General features: G+C 34.8%; 5 protein-coding genes across 15 annotated transcripts; 2 read left to right on the top strand and 3 right to left on the bottom strand.

The window, feature by feature from the left end:
- Positions 1–183: 183 nt before the first annotated feature.
- Positions 184–1,873, bottom strand: LOC107265806 (ADP/ATP translocase 1-like). The gene is made up of 4 exons (XM_015735638.2): positions 1,245–1,873; positions 887–1,112; positions 386–523; positions 184–316 (listed from the first exon to the last, which is right to left on the bottom strand). The coding sequence occupies exons 1-3, from the start codon at positions 1,829–1,831 to the stop codon at positions 386–388; spliced, it is 951 nt and encodes a 316-aa protein (XP_015591124.1). The 5' UTR covers positions 1,832–1,873; the 3' UTR covers positions 184–316.
- A 183-nt stretch (positions 1,874–2,056) lies between these two features.
- LOC107265809 (SAYSvFN domain-containing protein 1) lies at positions 2,057–3,052 on the top strand. 3 transcript variants are annotated; one of them, XM_025083131.1, is made up of 3 exons: positions 2,057–2,197; positions 2,362–2,465; positions 2,606–3,052. In XM_025083131.1, exons 1-3 carry the CDS (start codon positions 2,194–2,196, stop codon positions 2,939–2,941), a joined length of 444 nt encoding a protein of 147 aa, XP_024938899.1. In that variant the 5' UTR covers positions 2,057–2,193; the 3' UTR covers positions 2,942–3,052. The 3 variants fall into 3 exon arrangements, with proteins under 3 accessions (XP_024938899.1, XP_015591128.1, XP_015591129.1); XM_015735643.2 differs by having other exon boundaries at positions 2,158–2,293; XM_015735642.2 differs by having other exon boundaries at positions 2,123–2,465.
- A 52-nt stretch (positions 3,053–3,104) lies between these two features.
- On the bottom strand, positions 3,105–6,781 carry LOC107265804 (transferrin receptor protein 1). Its single transcript, XM_015735636.2, has 7 exons — positions 4,660–6,781; positions 4,463–4,584; positions 4,180–4,401; positions 3,904–4,106; positions 3,635–3,836; positions 3,491–3,572; positions 3,105–3,424 (listed from the first exon to the last, which is right to left on the bottom strand). Exons 1-7 carry the CDS (start codon positions 4,932–4,934, stop codon positions 3,229–3,231), a joined length of 1,302 nt encoding a protein of 433 aa, XP_015591122.1. The 5' UTR covers positions 4,935–6,781; the 3' UTR covers positions 3,105–3,228.
- A 152-nt stretch (positions 6,782–6,933) lies between these two features.
- LOC107265803 lies at positions 6,934–9,595 on the top strand. Of its 2 annotated transcripts, none has more exons than XM_015735634.2 (5): positions 6,934–7,087; positions 7,390–7,575; positions 7,665–7,805; positions 7,914–8,093; positions 8,169–9,595. In XM_015735634.2, exons 2-5 carry the CDS (start codon positions 7,408–7,410, stop codon positions 9,024–9,026), a joined length of 1,347 nt encoding a protein of 448 aa, XP_015591120.1. In that variant the 5' UTR covers positions 6,934–7,087; positions 7,390–7,407; the 3' UTR covers positions 9,027–9,595. The 2 variants fall into 2 exon arrangements, with proteins under 2 accessions (XP_015591120.1, XP_015591121.1); XM_015735635.2 differs by having other exon boundaries at positions 6,936–7,087; positions 7,396–7,575.
- Positions 9,476–18,617, bottom strand: LOC107265800 (zinc finger protein 2). 8 transcript variants are annotated; one of them, XM_025083120.1, is made up of 7 exons: positions 18,375–18,442; positions 18,203–18,287; positions 17,961–17,994; positions 17,556–17,893; positions 17,339–17,482; positions 17,046–17,116; positions 12,852–14,574 (listed from the first exon to the last, which is right to left on the bottom strand). In XM_025083120.1, exons 4-7 carry the CDS (start codon positions 17,886–17,888, stop codon positions 13,203–13,205), a joined length of 1,920 nt encoding a protein of 639 aa, XP_024938888.1. In that variant the 5' UTR covers positions 17,889–17,893; positions 17,961–17,994; positions 18,203–18,287; positions 18,375–18,442; the 3' UTR covers positions 12,852–13,202. The 8 variants fall into 8 exon arrangements, with proteins under 8 accessions (XP_024938890.1, XP_024938889.1, XP_024938891.1 ...); XM_025083122.1 differs by lacking the exons at positions 12,852–14,574; positions 17,961–17,994 and adding an exon at positions 9,476–10,733 and having other exon boundaries at positions 18,375–18,514; XM_025083121.1 differs by lacking the exons at positions 12,852–14,574; positions 17,961–17,994 and adding an exon at positions 10,787–12,128 and having other exon boundaries at positions 18,375–18,514.
- Between the last annotated feature and the right edge of the window lie 12 nt (positions 18,618–18,629).

Below are 18,629 nucleotides of genomic sequence, written 5' to 3'. Positions count from 1 at the left end.
ACTTTTGTATCAATATATAGGAATCATTTAAAATGGATTAAATTTATTATTGCTAACATTAATTTTTTGAAGCATACATTTATGTTCGTCTCGATGATTATAAAATTCGAAATTCGGGAATTTTTATGGTTCATGCTTTGAAGGGTTAAATGATATTTATACTAGAACCAAATATTACGATTACATATTTACTACTCCGTATAATCAGCCTGGCCCTTTTGTGGTGATAAACAAATTTCTTTATACTTTTCTTATATATCTTGCGCGAAGGAATAGTCTAGAGATCGAATCATATTTCATTCGAATTATGGACACGCTATAGAATCCAGAATTTAGGAGTGGCATATTATTAACAGCATAAAAGACGATGAATCAACACTCTTACCTATTTCTTCTTGATGTAGAATTCTTTCGCCAGATCATGGGTTACAAGGATAAGGGATCCCGATATCGTTGTTAGTAGGTTCGTAAACATACCTCTATAGAAACCAACGGGACCATCACGCTGCATAATTTTTCCACCCTTTAAAAATGATCATACTTTTGTCAGAATGTTGGTGAATTCATTAATGTTTTACAGACACGACATCATTATATATGCGGGAGTGTATTATGCATTCTTTATAGTAAAAAAGTGTGTAGGAAATTAATTTTTTGTTAAGCCCTTCCCGTGCTATTTAGCTCGTCGTTTGGCCCGATTTTCAGTCCACGAGTCCTACTCGTGATGTTTACATTTGGGTCAAAATCTTCATCACGAGTCAGACTCGTTAAAGTACGGGAAGAGGTTAACTGTGAATGTGTAAGATACAACCGCATGGTTTCAGACGTCGTGCCTTACGGAGAATCTGTCCCGATTTTTCATTGATTTATTTTGTTATAAACTCACCACCATTCGCAATGTCGCATAGAGCTCTAGGCCTTGTCCAGTATGGAGCATAGCTTGTCGTGCTATAGTATCCAGAGGATAAGCAAGAATCATAGATATAGATGATGCTAATTGAGCAAATAACAAAGAGACAAGAAAAGGAGCATGAAGTATACGTTCATTAGAATCAAATGGGTCATTCGTATAGATCCTTTTTGCACTTGTATAAATTCCAAAGTATGCAGATCTGTAAATACAATCGTGAGTAAATTATCTGAAAATGCTTAAATTAAACTGGAATGTGGTTTCAGTCGATTAATAGAAAGTTGCAAGTATGTTGATTATACTTGATCGAAAGTAATAATTATGAGTACTAAACCTGTAGATGAACATTCCCACGGAGGAACAGGCTACGCCTTGATAAAAACCTTTGTAACCATCGGTTTTATAAACTTTTCGCAGGCAATGTGGTAAATTATTAAATTCGCGTTTAATAATTCTACCATCGCCTACGTCTACGGCAATTCGTGTAGTGCAAAAGGTTAGAGGGTATAGTAATATGCAAGAAGTGAAGCCGACTGAACCTCCAGCCAAAAATGAAAGAATATCTTGACCCTTCTTAGTTTTCGGTCGAAAAAAATGTATTAAACCTTCGTAATAAACATCGTACAAGGAAAAGTTGACAGATTGAGTGGGAAAGTATCGACATATATTAGTCAAATTTCCACGCCAGAGGGAAAAAAATCCTTGTTCTTTTGGTAGTCGCACAATAGCATTTACAAAACCAGTGTAAGCTTTTTTATGTTCTTGTGCCATTTGACGACTGCTAGTTTGTGTCTGGAGTATCAACTTCACTCTCTCGATAGGAGCGAATAGAGTTTTAAATGTTGTCGCCAAGACTCCTGATATTAAGAAGGACGCAGCCACATCGGACAGGGATGAAGATTTTGAATCCTCACCACCCATTATGAATCATCATTTATTGCTGATTTGACATGTCAGATTCCTTTCGTATATCTTTAGTATCCACCATTCACATATATTTCTCTATTCACGTAAATTCATTAATTCCTCCTACTAGGTTTAATTAACTTAGAAAATGAAAGGATATACGACGCCATCCTCCACATCACAATAGAAAACTTTTCCATGTTGCAAACTGAATTGTCCTGTACTTATACCTTTGTTTTTTTAACCTTTCAGGGGTTTAATCTAACCTTATTTTAAGCTCTTCTTAAGTATATTTTACAATAATTAATTTCATTAGTGCGTAATGATATCATCAATATATTTAATACATGCCTTGATTATGATATTCATTGACATTGATGTGTGAGTATGAATGCAAACATTGATGGCAATTTAAAGTACAAGAGTATATACAATTGGAAATAATCACAAGCTGACATTCATGTAAATTTTTCATCGGTACGATTATATTAAATTATCTCATATAAGTAAAATGTATGAACGTTAAATGGAGGCAAAACTTGCAGCATACCGAAGTAAAAAACGTAGGGAGGCAATGGTAGAAAGTGCAAAAAATTCTTTCAAAGGTGTTTTGACATGGAACGACAAACTTATTTTACCGTCCGACGAGGTAAGGTTATATATAAAGTTTATATTGCACATGTTATTTTGTTTGCTTATAATGCTTGTAATTGCATGTTATTGGCTTATAAATGCTTCCAAATTAATGGTGAAATGGTGACGTTAACATTAAAGAATGAAAGATTGCAGGATGTGGAAGATGTAGAAAGTATCCAGTCAGATGACAGCATTGATATAACACCGCCACCACCACAGAATCCTATTGTCACGCAGGTGACTTATCTTCTATACTTCCTCCTCTGGGCAACATTGTACATAATAGCTGTACAATTTGAATTTGGAGCAGTATACTTCATATTATCTCTTTTGGTATTGATATGGATAAATACCCGTACAGGCCCAAAGAGAAAAGGAGAACCCAGTGCTTATTCGGTCTTCAATAAAAATTGCGAAGCCATAGATGGTACACTCAATGCTGAGCAATTTGAAAGAGAAATTAGATATGGAGCATCAAGTATGCATTAGTTTTTTAAAGCTGATTTCATTTAATACAGACATGAAAGTATTAATGTGGCAGGGTTCCAGTAATTTTTAACAATATGATGTAATAGAATAATAAATGGTATTTATAAAAATGTTTTTATTAACATGTCTTATTTGTCATGGAGTAAATTATTAGTTACTTATGTGTAATTTCATATATTTTATTCTTATCATTATAATTAAGTACAAGTCATTGATTGTTAATACAAATCTTTGTTAATGCAAAACAATTATCTGTATTGTTTATGCCAAATCTTATATGAATTTCATCATTTGTCTTGTAGGAGTTGATTTACTAGATTATAACAATTCAGCAATTCTTTTAAATGAGTTTCAATAGAACGACCTTGAACATAAGTGTGTAACATGTACAAATCAGTTTTTGAGTTAAAATTTGTATCAGGACACAAAAGAGCTCGATCTAAATCCATTAATAAATCGTTGATCATTCTAACCTCTAGTGGTCTGAAACAAAGTATATTTAAATTATGATTCAAAATAAATTTATAATGAAATAATCATACAACTTACTTTGATCGCTCCATCGTATTAATTTTTTTATTCAGGTTTTCTGCATTTTGTGTTAAATTGTGTATCGACTTGCTCACAGTATCTGTGCATGATACAAACAATATTTATTTTACCATATAATATACACATATACTTACAATATACCTTTGATATTCAAAAGAGCAGGTATATATAAACTATCCAGTGCTTGGTTCACTGTTTTATTTAGTATTTCTGGATTCCAATAAAGGATTGTACTTTCAGAGAATCTCCAAACACTTAAACCAATGATTTGAGCTAAAGCTCTACGATGTGCAATGACATTGCCTGTATGATTGGTTTCATTCCTTGAAGTATTCTTGAAGCCCTGTGTAAGAACACTCAGGTAAATCGAAAAAGAATCACAATATACCAAATTGAATCAGAGCATTTACCATAAATGATAAAATAACATGAGGTATATCTAATTTTAAACGTGACAAAGATACAATTCTGTTAGTGTCCTCATATGTGTCAAAAATTGTTTTCTTTCCATTTGCAGCAGCAGATTCAGTAATGGGATTTTCTATCAATTTTATAGCTTGTAATACAGTAGACAATACAATATCAGATCCGGATGCAACTAAGCGCTCATTTACTGCAAGTAAAAGTTTTACTCTAATAAAATTGTCATAATTATCAAAGTAATATATTACAAAAGTTTAAATTACCTTGTATAGCTTTCCCACGAACTGCAATGTAAGCCAAAATCTTGGAGCGTATATAATTGGGTAATACTTCATGACAAACGTCGCTTGATCCAAAAAAGAAACAAAATACGATTGTTCGTCGCAATTTCCAATTATAATCTTTATGAATTTTGTCAAAAATTCTTGCCAACTCCAAGACAATTTCACTATTGTCTTTATCGACAGACAAAACAATATACCTGTCTAAAAATATTTTTGAATCATTGTACTGTTGCATGGCTCAAAACAACGTATAGCAATTTACCAGATTCTCGAGAACCCTGTACTTTTCCAACAACATACGATTCGTTTTTAAAAACGTTTCGAATAATGCCTAAACCGTTAAGAATATTCTTGACTTTTTGTGTTTCTTCTTCACTGGAACCTCTGCATCCCATTTCAAAAAATAATACAAATGAATTATGTGCAACATATTGTTTAAAACTGTTAAAAAGAACATACGATTGAAAATCTTGAATAGAGGCTTCCGCCAGTTGGCGAATGAGAACATCTTGTATGTGTCCAATACTTTCAAGGCCATTGCCAGCAAGTTCAAGTTTTGTTTTTTTCGCTTGTATTGCCGTGGGCCTTTCGGCAGCAAATCTACCTAGAAAAAACCCACCCAGAACACACAAAAATCCCGCACAGAAGAGTGACGAAAAACATACGCGTTTTGTCACAAATTCACTGGATTCTCCGAAACTCCTGGCCATTTGAATGCTTAAGACTTGATACATTTTATAAAGAACTTTATTGCAAAGGGATTAGTAACGTTTTATTGAAGTAAATTCAATTATTAATCAAAGAATATAAACGAACACTACTAATTAAAAAATTGGAATATTCGATTTTTAAAGATTCCATACTATAGAATACAACAATATTTGATAGACGTGATACAATTATACTGGGAGTAAATTGCGTCGATATTTCTGTGCGTTTGTTTCCTTCATTATTTATATCCAACATGCGACGTAAGTTCCGAAAATGGATCACAGATTAAAAATAATTTAGTTCCGTAATTATTAGAGCATTACAACTTCAATTTTCGTGATTATCTTTGCGCATTTCCATAAGGTGTTGTTTCGTCCAACAGAATCGATAGGAATTGAACTATTGCTCATTTATCGATATTTTAGGGACTCGCGAAAACTTGTTAACGGAAAACGATGTGGGATAAGACTGATATATTTGTCAAGTTCTACTCTCGTTGGCTTCCACCTCTCCATCCTGTTGATGCTTATTTTACACCATTCTGTACTATTCAGCTTCCCAAAATGAACGGGTATTTAAATTTCCTTCAAGAAATGTTTAGTAATAAAAAAGTGGAAATGTTGCGTAATATATTCAACAATAGACTAGAAATGTCAAATTGCATATCCTATTGTTCTGCTTCTAATTTATTTAAAACAATGATAGATATAAGCAAAGTTGTGCAACGCTTTACGAGATTCTAAATATAATGTATAATTTTGTTAGTGTTTCCAAATAGTCTTCGTCATCAACATTTTGGAAATTGCACTACTTTCTCAATAATGCTGCATAAGTGTTTTTTGTTGCTAACCAATTTGTGCATACCATAGTTGTATACTGTCACGACTTTTTTGCTAAGGTTAAAGAACTTTCAGTTGATATTCTACGTAAGTTAATAATAACAACTAAAAAGTATATATTTAATTAAAAAACGGAATATTCTATTTATTTATATATAAATTATAAGGACATCTCAAAACTTATTGCAAGTGCTATAATATCGTCGGAGTTCTTTTTAAATAAAAAATTTAATAAGATGCTATTCAGTTTATACTATTTAGAGCCCTGACAGCGCGCAATACTTAAAGTCGTCTTTAAGATGTCCAAAAGACAACCTATTTAACACTAGACGTCTTTAAAATGACTTTTGGAGGGTACGTCTTGTCTGGGAGTAAATTATGAAATGCGCACTACACATATGTTTTAAAATCTATTAGAAAGCGTAGATCGTAAATTACATTGAAATAAATATTTTTTGCTTTCCCTTAACCCTTTAGTAATTGCGTCAGCTTTCGTAACATTAGTACTTGTGTGGAGGCCGAAAACATCCCATATTTTTAATGAAATATATAATATATTAAATGCAAATGCAAAAATATTATTCTGTACGAGAAATTATTGTTATTTATGCGTATGGCTAAGAGAATCATTTGTTTTACCGTTTAAATTAACTGTGAATAAATAAATAAATAAATATTAGAAACAAATGTTTCTAGTGATGGCGTGAAAAATTAAAGATCAGGGGGGTCTTTCAGGCCCCTACATGAGCATTGGAGGGTTAACTTCATGAAAATATGTTCGAGAAAACATTGGATGATATTTAGAATTGTATTATTTGTTTTAACTAAGTAATTTTTTTTACATTCCACCGTTTGACCATATTCCACCAATGCATTGTATTTGTGACGACATAAATATTTTTATTTGATACCCTTTTATTTTATATACCTACCCTATTTATGCCGTTATTTTCCTCGAAACTTTGTTTCCTCTTCTTTGACCAAGGGATTACCATATTTTTATATTTTATACTCGGTGGGTGAAAATAATTATTATAAAATTGACCGTTAAAAACATTTAAAAAATAACATTATACAATGGCAGGAAGTTCTAAACATCAGTATAGATATCAGTGTTATTTGAGCCAGCTCCCCACTCTAGCAGAACGTTTTATAGTTCCTGTGAAGGCTGGTAGAGAACAAAGGATCTGCCATTGCGGCAGAAAATTTCAAGGACTACGGACGTGCCTTTATTTGTGCTGACTGAGTGTTCTAGAGTATTCATTCGAAGGCAGCCAGAAGAACTAAAGTATCTTCTTTGTTCGATAGATTTCACATACAGCTTCGATTTAACTGCGGTAAGGAATTTGGTATTACATTTATTTATCTTTCAAACATTTATTTATCCTTCAAAAAATCATAAAGGATTTGTTTACTTACAAGATAAAGGTCAATGATAGTTGGTTTGAAATTAAAGCAGTTGGCCTTCATTATTATCGCTTTGTTACGATTTTAATAATATTCAGTGAATAACTACATAATTCAGCATTTAAAAATTTATTTATATGGAAATAAAAAAGTATTATATTTTTCATTGATAAATTATTTAGTTATTATTTTGTCATTGATAATATGATAACGATATGCTTTTAATGATAAGTTATAGTTGCACATCATCATGGGAGAATCCATACAATTAGAAACATGTCCATATGATCCATCACATCGGATTCGTAGATACAAGATGCCAATGCATCTTGTAAAGTGTGAAAAAAACCATCGTGCATCTGGAAAAGTTCGATGTCCTTATAATGCTGTGCATATTGTTGATCCAGTCGAGTATCAGGTATAAAGCTAAATTATTTATATCTTTATATAGTATGGTAAATTATCCAATATATTCAATGATACTAAAAAAGTGTATTCATTTTGAAGGCTCATCTCAGTACATGCCTGGATTACGCGATTGAGCTAACAAAGGTGTACAAAGTAGATACTCCTCAACAATTAAATGTTATTCCTATCGAGGATGTAGTAAACAAGGATATTGTACCAACGGAGGAAGACTGGGACAAGGCAAATTAATTTCTATATTGCATGTTTTTACAAATTGAATAGATTATTGTATCTCATTTGTATTCTGGGATATTATAAATATTTATAAGATAAACTTTTTTTCTTAAGGAACCCGAAGCGAAACCTTATGATCCGCTAAAGCATTCTGAAAATAAATTGGTATATAGACGTTTGAGTGTTGCTAGTAAATCAGAAAAGAAGGCTTTTATGGAAACAGAAAAACGACGTTGGCAAGCATTGGTGAACGAAAATAAAACTCCGCAATCAAATAATCTACAGAAGAATAAAGTAATTATATTCTTAATTTCATATGAATTGATTTAAATCTGTACGTTTAATGATTGTTATGTTTTAATCATTTAGCGATCCGGGCCAATCGTGCAAGAAACACGGCTACCGGCAAAGGCGGAGAAACTCAGTGTTCCAAGAGAAAGCATTGAGGACTTTAGGGATGATGAGTCTGTAGCAACCTCATTAACTGACTACGATATGGATTTAATAGTAGAAACTATTAAGAGCGATATGAACATAGATTCAATGAAGAAGCTTATGTTAAATGAGGAAGTATCAATTCCAGGAAGAATCAGACAGAGTGACATTGCAAAGTCTTTCCAACATCTCAGTATTGCAGATGCAGAATTAGTAATTGCAGATAATGAATCTATTGCTTCGAGTAATACTCTAACAGACAGGCAGTCAAACATGTCAGATCTTATTACTATATCAACTTATTTGGCAAAGAAGAAAGCAATGTTTGAAGAGCAAATTAATAATATTAGTTCTATAACTGCTGATCCACGCATACACAAAATGCTCAAAGATGCTGCACAGGCAATTCCCAATGTTAGTGACATTTTTTCAAACGCATCTCAGCAGGATGTATCTGCAAATGGAAATGGACGATTAGGTACAGGTTTGGATGAATTTTTCGACTCGTACTTTAAAACAGAACATGTCGAAGATAATGTTGAGCAGAAAGCTTTTCTTAATCCTTTTTATGATCCTCAAAATCATAATTCTCAATCTAACAATACATGTGATGCTCCTCGTGGTTTTTCATATTCTCAAGCTCTATCTGGTCGTTCTACACCAGCTCAATCATTGCAGAATAATAATGTTCCTAATATGAATGACATCAATTTTTCACAAAATAATGCAAATAATGACAATTCTGTTATGAGCATTGGCCGCGGAAAGAAATCTATGTCCAAACTATACTAAGCCATCTGATTCTCAAACACTTATGACAATGTGTCGTCAAAAGTGGAGCAGCAACTTAATATTTCTAATTATTTTAACATTTCAATATGAAATTTTATTTTTCTATTAGATATAATTTCAAGTCTTATTATCGAACTGCGTTTCTTTTTAGTTACATATATGAATACGATGTCAAATTGAACATAAGTTACTATTTTTGTTTACCACAATGTAACTGAACATTTCTTTGTAGTTTAATTACGTTTAATCAAATAATATGTAGTAAGTCATGTTAAAAAACAGAGGCTCTCAGATAATTGCCAAGATTATTACATGATATTTGTCTCTTTTATGTTGTGCCATCTAACATCTTGGTCAAAAATGTTTTCTATTATTGTCACCAAATAAAAGTAAGAAATTTAAGGATAAGATTTATATTCTTAAGGTAGAAATCAATGTACGCGGTAATGTTCCTGAATGTAATACCATTTATTTTCTTTATAAAACAATGAGACTTTGTTATTTTTATATACGTACAAATAGATATCTGAAAACCAAAGTGCCTTCAAATAAAATATTTGTATATTTTATATACTTCTGATTAGTATTATTCTTCCAATCTTCTTACATCGAAAATTCTGCCAATATTTAGATAAAATAACTAATGTAACTGTAACTTATCTATGTCGTGCGCGTTCATGACTCTTCAAGTATCGTTTCTGTCCAAAACTTATGCCACATTGTTGGCATACGTATGGCTTTTCTTCAGAATGAATACGTTTATGTCTAGTCAAATCATTCTTAACACCAAAACCTTTTCCACAAATGTCGCATGTATGATTCTTTTCTCCAGTATGAATAGTTAAATGTCCTAACATTTGTTGCCTCCATCGAAACGCTTTAGCACAGTAGGTACATTTATGAGGATATTCATCCGTATGAGTTTTACTATGTATATACAAGGAGGCTTTCGTCTTAAATGTTTTTCCACAAGAATCACATATATATGGCCTCTCACCCGTATGAATCCTTCGATGATCCTCCATTGCAGCTTTCATAGCGAAACTCCTTCCACAAATATCGCATGAGTGATTTTTAACTCCACCATGCACGTGTTTTAAGTGGTAATAGAGACTACCTGTCTGACCAAATTGTTTACCACATATGTGACATGTGAATGGCTTCTCTCCTGTATGAGTACGCATATGTGTGCGATAGCTTTCCTGTAGACGAAATTTCTTGCGGCATAATTTGCATTCAAAAAGATTTACTGCAAGGCTTGGCCGAGGTTGAGGTTCAGGTGAATCCAATTCCTCTGTTGAGCTCTCATCTTTCATTGATTTTAAACATGTTTCGATTACATGAACAGTGTTTACGTGTTGATCCAGAAGTGCTTGCTGGGTGAATACTTTCGCGCAAATTGCACAGCTTTGATATTCTGAAGTACAACTTGTGAGGCTAGAAACGTCGGTGTTCTCTTTTTCATCGTTACTCGGAATGTTTGATTTTTCTAATTTTATCAGGGCTTTGAGGGATTTTTCATTACTTCGAGAATCTTTTATTAGATTGTTAGAGGCAGGTAGGGAACCATTGTCTATGGGTTCATGTTGTGTATCAGTTGAAGAAGGCTGTACAGAATTTTTACAAGGATAGAGGAACGCTCTGTAGATCTTTTGAAAATCGGTGAAATTGGAGAATCTAGTGTGGAAGCCATCGTGATCGTTAAACCTGTAAGTATAAGAAAGACATGGGAGATGTAATAGAATTTCAATGACAGTAAGTAAAGTTTTACTTTATCGTATATTAATTGAGATATTGAAATGTACAGAGGATTTTCATGGTTATATATTTTTTTACAGTGTCTATGTCCCAAGAGATAGCTCGTGTTTAATTGCATGCTGCCTCGTTCTAAGATTCGTGTAAAAGATAAGGCAACTAATATTTAAATGTACATAAATATAGGTTTAGTTGCGCGTCTCTGTTAACTCTGCCAACAGTAAACCTGATTGGTCCTTGTGATGCTGTTTAATGTGAGTTCTGAGATATCGTTTCTGACCAAACTTTAATCCACAACTAGTACAAACATAAGGTTTATCTTGATTGTGGGTAGCACGGTGTCGCATGACTTCGCCCTTTACAGAAAAGAGTTTCCCGCATATTTCACATGAAAATGCTTTGACGCCAGTATGCGTGGTTAAATGATTGTTCAGTCTTTGTCTACAACGGAAATGTTTGTCGCAATGAGGGCACTTGTGTGGTTTATAATTAGTGTGCGTACGATTGTGAATATAGATTGAATTTAAGGTACGAAATGTTTTTGGGCAATGTTCACAAGCGAACGGTCTTTCCCCTGTATGGATTCGTCTATGGTCATCTCGCGCCCCTTTATTTGCAAATGGTCGATTACATATATCGCAGACGTATCTTTTCAAGCCCTCGTGAACGTCCCTGATGTGTCTTGCCAAATCTTGCTCAATCCTATAACACTTGCCGCAATGCTCACATTTACAGGGTCGTTTATCCAGGTGAATACGAATATGCCGAAGAAATCCTCTTTTTGTTAGTATCACTTTCTCGCAGGTATTACATTTATACGACACCCGTTCACAAATTGTCTGCTTAGCACGTTCCAGTAATTCTATTTCATCAGGTAAATTAGTCTGCTCGGTATCTTCATGTTCGTTCAAGTGATACTTGAGTAAGTGCTTTCGGGAAAAGCACTTTCCGCATATATCGCACTCGTATGACTTGCTTGTTGCATTGCTATCCAGAATTTCGTTATTGTATTCCTGAAGTAAATATACCTGGGAATTTATTTTCTCTTCGAACGATTGCTCCAGGCGTTCTTTTTCTAACGTCTTCAAGGAACGCATCCTGGTGTAGCTGTTATCGTGGCTTATTACGTGTTGCTGAAAATCTTCGAAATCTCCTCGATATACCAGTTTACATAATTCACAATAATGCACTGGCTGGCCATGCTCAGTGTTCATATGAATGACAAGGGTAGCTATGTCTACGAACATAGCCGCGCACTGTTCGCACTCGACATATTCCACCTGCTCGATCTTCACATCGTGAAAGTCATCCACCTCTTTCTGTCTGGCGATCATCTCTTCGTGTAACCTGGAAACAAACAGTCCAGTATCATGTTGGAGTACGCGCAGTTTTGTGCATGTTCCTTGTGTGATTCTTGAGGTATCGTTCTTGTGAGAACCCAGCCTCGCAAATAGAGCATCGATGTAGTTTCTGACTACTGTGAGTACGCTTATGTCGACTAATACAGCCCTTGCTACGAAAATGTTTGCCGCACAGATCGCAAGTGTAGGGTTTTTGCCCAGTGTGAATGAGAATATGTTTATTAAGTTCCTGTTTCCTTCGAAAGCCACGGTCACACAGCGAGCACGAGTGAGTAAAATCTTTTGCATGAAAACGCTTATGAACGTGAAGCGAGGCTCTTTGCTTGAATGACTTTCCGCAAGTCTCGCAGACATGTGGACGCTCTCCAGTGTGAGTCCTACGATGTTCGTCTCTGGCAATTTTCGTGGCAAGTTTACGGTCGCATATGTCACACGCAAAATTCTTTGCTCCAGTATGAACATCTCGAACGTGCCTGTTTAAACCGGAAGCAGCGCTAAAACTTTTTCCACATATATGGCATGTATATGGCCTTTCTCCTGTATGCACAGTGAGATGCGTCAAAAAGTTATAGGAGGTCGATAAAAATTTACCGCATTCGCGACACTTATAGTGCGTAGATCCGTTTGCGGATATTTGACAACGTGCCAATTCCGCGCGTTGTTCTGACGTTCGTTTTACGCGGGTTGTAACTGTCTTATTGCCCTCTTTTTTAGATTTTTCATTCTGTACCTTAAGCTCTTTCGTCATTTCTAGATTCGGTTCGTCTTCACTTTTTAAAGATAGTTCCTCAGGTTCAGTCTGAAGTTTTGATTTCTGCTCAATATCAACAGTGTTGCTTGGCCTCTTGAATTTCTCTTTGCTGGATGCTTCATCTTCTATGATTTTATTTTTGTTATATTTCTTCACAGATCTTTCCTTGTTATTAACCGCGATGATTTTATTGCCACAGTTAACAACTTCTAATCGCTGTATTTCTTCTTTAATATGCAACTTTCCCCGCCTGCACATTGGCATGAGTTTAGCACCTTGACAAGAATACCTGAAAAGAGATATTCGGTGTTACTCGTGCGTAGGCAATGAAGGAATTGTGTTGTGATTCAGTTTTTTATGATTAACTAAATAACGCTTTTGGCGGAAAGAGAGCCCACAGTCTGTACATTGCCAAGGTTTCTCATCAAAGTGTATCAGTCGATGTCGCTTTAGTTCATATTTTATGCGGAACCGGCGACCACATATGTCACATGCATGGGGTTTTTCACCAGTGTGCTTAGTGATATGCACCATTAGAGGTGGTCTGGTACGAAAGCCTTGATCGCAATAGCTACATTTGAATGGAAAAAAGTCAGTATGCGTGCGATTATGCACAAACAGCGAAGCCTTTTGTTTAAATGCTTTTCCACATATGTTGCAGACGTATGGTCTCTCGCCAGTATGTATTCGTCTGTGATCCTCAGCGTTACGTTTTGTAGAAAACATACGACCGCAAATATCACAAGGAAACTTCTTGATACCCGCATGAGTCTCGCGTAGATGTCTTGCCAACCCCTGATTGACACGGAATTGTTTTCCGCAAAGATGGCAAGTAAAGGGACGTTCACCAGTGTGAATTCTCATATGCCAAGAAAATGTATAAGGGGAATAAAGATTTTTACCACATTCGTTACAATGATAATAAACTCTTCCATTCACTTCCATTCTTGCACGTTTTACAGTCTCTTTGTCTATGTTTCTCGGCTTTTTACTTTGTTTCTTAATTGACAATTCTGGGTGGTATTCCATATTGTGTAATTCAAGTAACTTCTTTTTCTTAGCCGTATAATCACAATGCATGCAAGGATATGACTGAAGTCTCCTTCTTCTAGACTTAGTGCATGCTTCCCAATCAACACTCTTGTCATCAGTTTCACTTTCTTCTTCAGTAACATTCGGTTCCTCGATTTCAACGAGCTTGGTCTTTTGTGAAGATTCCGCATTAATACTTTCAGTGTAGTCCTCGCTGTCGCTTCTTGTCACGAATTTCTCGTGGCAGTTTGCCACGTGCCGCTTATAATGAAATTCCCTTTTGAAAACTCGATCACATTTTTCACAAGGGTGCATCGTCTTAGCTTCTTTCGAGACATGCTCGTTGGATATCACAGAATTTCGTGCAATTGTCCGAGTAGGATTTCTTCTTTGGATATGCGTTCCTCTACTTTCCGGTTGGTACTCTGAGTCGGTGCTTCCATCCACCGAATTCAGACTACTCTCGTCGTATGTCAGCACTTCTACTTTAACTTCGTCAGACTCTCCGGTTTGGGCTAAGGGATCAGTCACTTCCTGCTCTCCAGGATCCGCGCATTTTCGATTCAATTGTGCGGGACTATTTCTGGATAAAAGTGCCGTTTGAGCTGAACGGTATGCCGCAAAGGATTTCTTCCTTGGGGCGCCAAACCTGGAAACATAATAAACGCAGGAGATGTGAATGACTTCCCTCTTGTAGCGGTATCGGTTGTAGGGAATAGGATGGGTGACAATCGTATACTAGCAGTTTCGAAAGGATTCGATGTGTCTGCTCTTAATGTGATTGTTGAGATAGCGCTTCTGACGAAATGCGAGGCCGCACTTTGTGCACACAAATGGCTTGTCCTCGGAATGAATAAGTTTATGTCTGACGAGTTCCGATTTGACACGAAATCGTTTTGAGCATACGTCACATCCGTAATTCTTCTCGCCGGTATGAGTGGTGACATGTGCCAGCATCTCTTGTCTTCGACGAAATTTCTTATTACAGTAGGAACACAGGTGTGGAAACTCATCTGTATGCAGTTTGCTGTGTATATAGAGAGACGCTTTTGATTTGAATGTCTTGCCGCATGAGTCGCAGATGTAAGGTCGTTCTCCTGTGTGAGTGCGACGGTGATCATCCCTGGTAGCCTTGGAGGCAAACGACCTGCCGCAAATATCGCAGGAAAAGTTTTTCACTTTAGCGTGCACATCTTTTAGATGTCTGGATAAACCGCCAGAGTCGCGAAATTGTTTTCCACAAATGTGACAGGTAAAAGGTCGCTCGTCTGTATGTATTCTCATGTGCCTTAGATATGAGTCTTTTAATTTAAAACACTTTCCGCATTCTAGACATTGATAAGATTCTTGTATGTCGGTTAAAACTTTGTGTACTTTACTATGCTCTTGTAAGTCTCCGGCCAGATCAAACTCTTGTGAGCATGTTTCACATTTAGTCCTTATTCTCTCCTGCTCCTCATTCAAATTATTCTCTACGGCTATCGTATGCGTGTGAAATTTACTGTATCCCTTGGTGATACCTTCTTTCGATACATTGGACTTATCTTGTTTAATTTCAGAATCATTACTAGCCAGTGGGTCAGACATCATTGGAGCCTGGTGAAGGGTCGCGTCCACAACGGTTATCCAAGCCGAGTCTGTATCCCTTCTCATCATGAGTTTTCTATCATGTGGTTGATTTGGGCTTTTGTACGGCTTCCAAAATATATTCTGCGTGTCAAGGAATACTTTAAATGGTGTCTGGACTCTACTCGACCTGCAAAACAGTCAAAACTTGACTCCAGATTTGCAGTTGTGTGACGAGACAGAAGGTGGGTGGTGTACAGTCCGTTAATCAATTTGCACAAGGGAAATCGTCACCTTTTCATTGATCTTAAATCATTGGAGTCATCGGCATTGAAATGTATATCGTCTGGTCTTTCTATATATGTTAAACAAAACGCGGTATTCATTACCAAATAAGAAATTATTAGTTAGTACATTAATGAAACTGGTATTCGATGAGGCTTTTGGAAAGTTTAGGTTACCACTTGATTCCAAATTCATTTTTCTGGTACGCCCAATACCGTCTTGTTCATCAGTTTTTGCGAGACATTCTGTTATATTGACACGACATAGATACGAGTGTTTATACATGAAAATCTTTCGCAGTTCATCCAATTTTCGCTGCGTAGATTATTGCATTTTTAGCACGTTCATTTTACTTTTTTTCTCCTTTCATCCGAGACTCTTAGCTTCCATTTGGAGTTTTTTGTTCCAATGTATTCAATCTGAGTATCTAGAAGTGTACATCTCCTGAATTTCGTTCAGTTTTTTTACAACAAAAGTAAAGCACAAGGTGCCGGTGGATGCCATGGATTATCGCTTATATTCTCGATTATGTTTACTGATGTGCATTTATTTGGAGTAAAGAGGCGATGATCGGATTTTGACAATTTCATGAATATATTAGTTTGTCATGCAGTTCTCTTAAGTCACTAACCGATTGACTGGCGGTGAAAGCAAAAATTTTTTATTCCACATTCATATAATGTTCTAAATAGGTAATAATAAAATAACTCATAATGCTCTACCCCGACCACCCACCTTTAAAGTTAACCTGTCTCACATCCCATCCTCTATTGGTTATGATATTATATTATGTTTTTTTTACGTTTCAATTGATTTTTACTCAATAGCTAATTAGGGTTATTTAATTTAAAGTAAGGGATATTTAAATAAATAATTGCCTCATTTTTATATATAAGATCTTAAATATAGGTTGAACTTATATGTTGAACTGTGTATAGATAGAGTAAGATAATGAAATAAATTGAGCTATGTATAACTTAATAACTAACAGTATTTAATACTGATGATATATGTCTAAGCATGGTTAACATTGTATTTGGAAGACTATAGATTTGATAACATACTGCATAAGCAGAAGGGAAACTCTTGAACAAATGGAAAACAATAAAATGACGTCCATGGTATGGATTTATCATTAATTACTAATAAAAGATAGTAAAAGTAGTCTAAACTTGATTATCAAATGAATGATACTCCAATTTTACTTTTCAGGGATATTTTAAACTAGGCAAAAATGGTAAATTTTCCATAATAGAAAAAAGTCTTTACCTTTCAGTATCATTGACAATTGTCTCCTCATTCAGATCTCCTTTCATATGATTCTGCTGCTCATCATGTGGCTGTAAAAAAAACCTAACTTGTCACATCAATAGTAAATATAAGCATTAAACTTTTCCTTGATTGCTTTAAGCTGTATATGAAACTAAATATTCAAATGATTTTGTATACTCGATGTCTCAATACTACGTTAAGAAATTACATCATTCAACTAGCTATTGAATCAAATATTAATACCTCATTAACATTTGTAAATATTTTTAATTAACATTTAGAAAGCAAACCTGTTGTTTATGTTGAAATTCTTCTTGCATTTGAAGAAGACGACGTTCAGCATCCAAGCATCCTTCAGCCAATTCGTGCCATGCTAAAAGTGTTGCTGCACAGTGGTAACACAGCTGGAGTGGCAAATTATCAGTTTCAGATACCTGAAATATTATTAATATTAAATATATGCTTTTTACATAATAAAGTGAAGCAGTACTGGATCACTATGCTTACATGAATAGGGAGGTATTTATGAATTTTGTTACATAGCTCATGCTCAGCACCCTCACCCTCGAAAATCGGGATTAGATGGTCATTTAAATTAGCACAAACTCTGCACATATCCATCCAATTTGAATTCTCTTCAGGGTGACTAATTGTATCAATCACTTTTGTATTAGTAACTTCTATTTGACCATTCTGGTCATTCTGGATATTTGTCACCACAAAATATTCCTCCGGAGCTTCTTCATTTTCTTCATTCTCTTGAACTATATTCTTTACAGTTTGTATCAGTATAGATTCATCTTCACAAGCCTCCAACTCAACTGATGTTCCAACCTCCATCTCATCTGCAAAGCCAAACATTCTTATGTCAGTTATATTATACTATATAAATTATTATGTCGAAATATATACTTTTATGCACAGTAGAGTATAGAAGAGTATGAAACTTGAAACGGGAATTTAATTTTTACATGTTTAATTTATTCATAAATTTGTTAATTATGTTGCTCTTTCCCGATCTTCAAAATTAGTACAATGGATACATCAATTTTGTACATGTATGCTCACAACAATCTCGTGTTATTAATTTATTTGCTAAAGTTTACTTGATAATATATCAGATAGATTTTATAGTAATTTGACAAGTCACTCACATTCTTGAGGAACGCCACTCATTATTCTTCATAAAAAAATGGCTTGGCATTTGTGTAGCACAGAATGGAGCATTTCACTGCCGAACTATAGCATTGCAAAAAATTATTAGTTTGATGGGTCAATTCATGAGGTTTAAACTAAATGACACAATGCATGAAAAATATTCATTACATTTCAATACTTTCAATTAGTTCCAACATAAACAAATAATCTATACAGTAAGGTATGTACTAATGTCTGAATCAGTCTGAATACGAAACAGGATATCACTGAATATCACACAAATAAAAATTGAGAAATAAAGCATTATTACCAAGCCAACGGTACAAAATGTGTCACTACTATCTTTGCTGAAAATGCGTACACGATATTCAATTTAGAAACTGATTCCAACTAAAAATTATTAATCGTTCTATAAAAATTGAC

Source organism: Cephus cinctus, unplaced genomic scaffold (genome assembly GCF_000341935.2).
Source record: "Cephus cinctus unplaced genomic scaffold, Ccin1 Ccin1_scaffold0240, whole genome shotgun sequence".
Lineage (NCBI taxonomy): Eukaryota > Metazoa > Arthropoda > Insecta > Hymenoptera > Cephidae > Cephus > Cephus cinctus.
The sequence above is the reverse complement of the archived record's forward strand: the minus strand, read 5'-3'. Positions and strand labels throughout refer to the sequence as shown.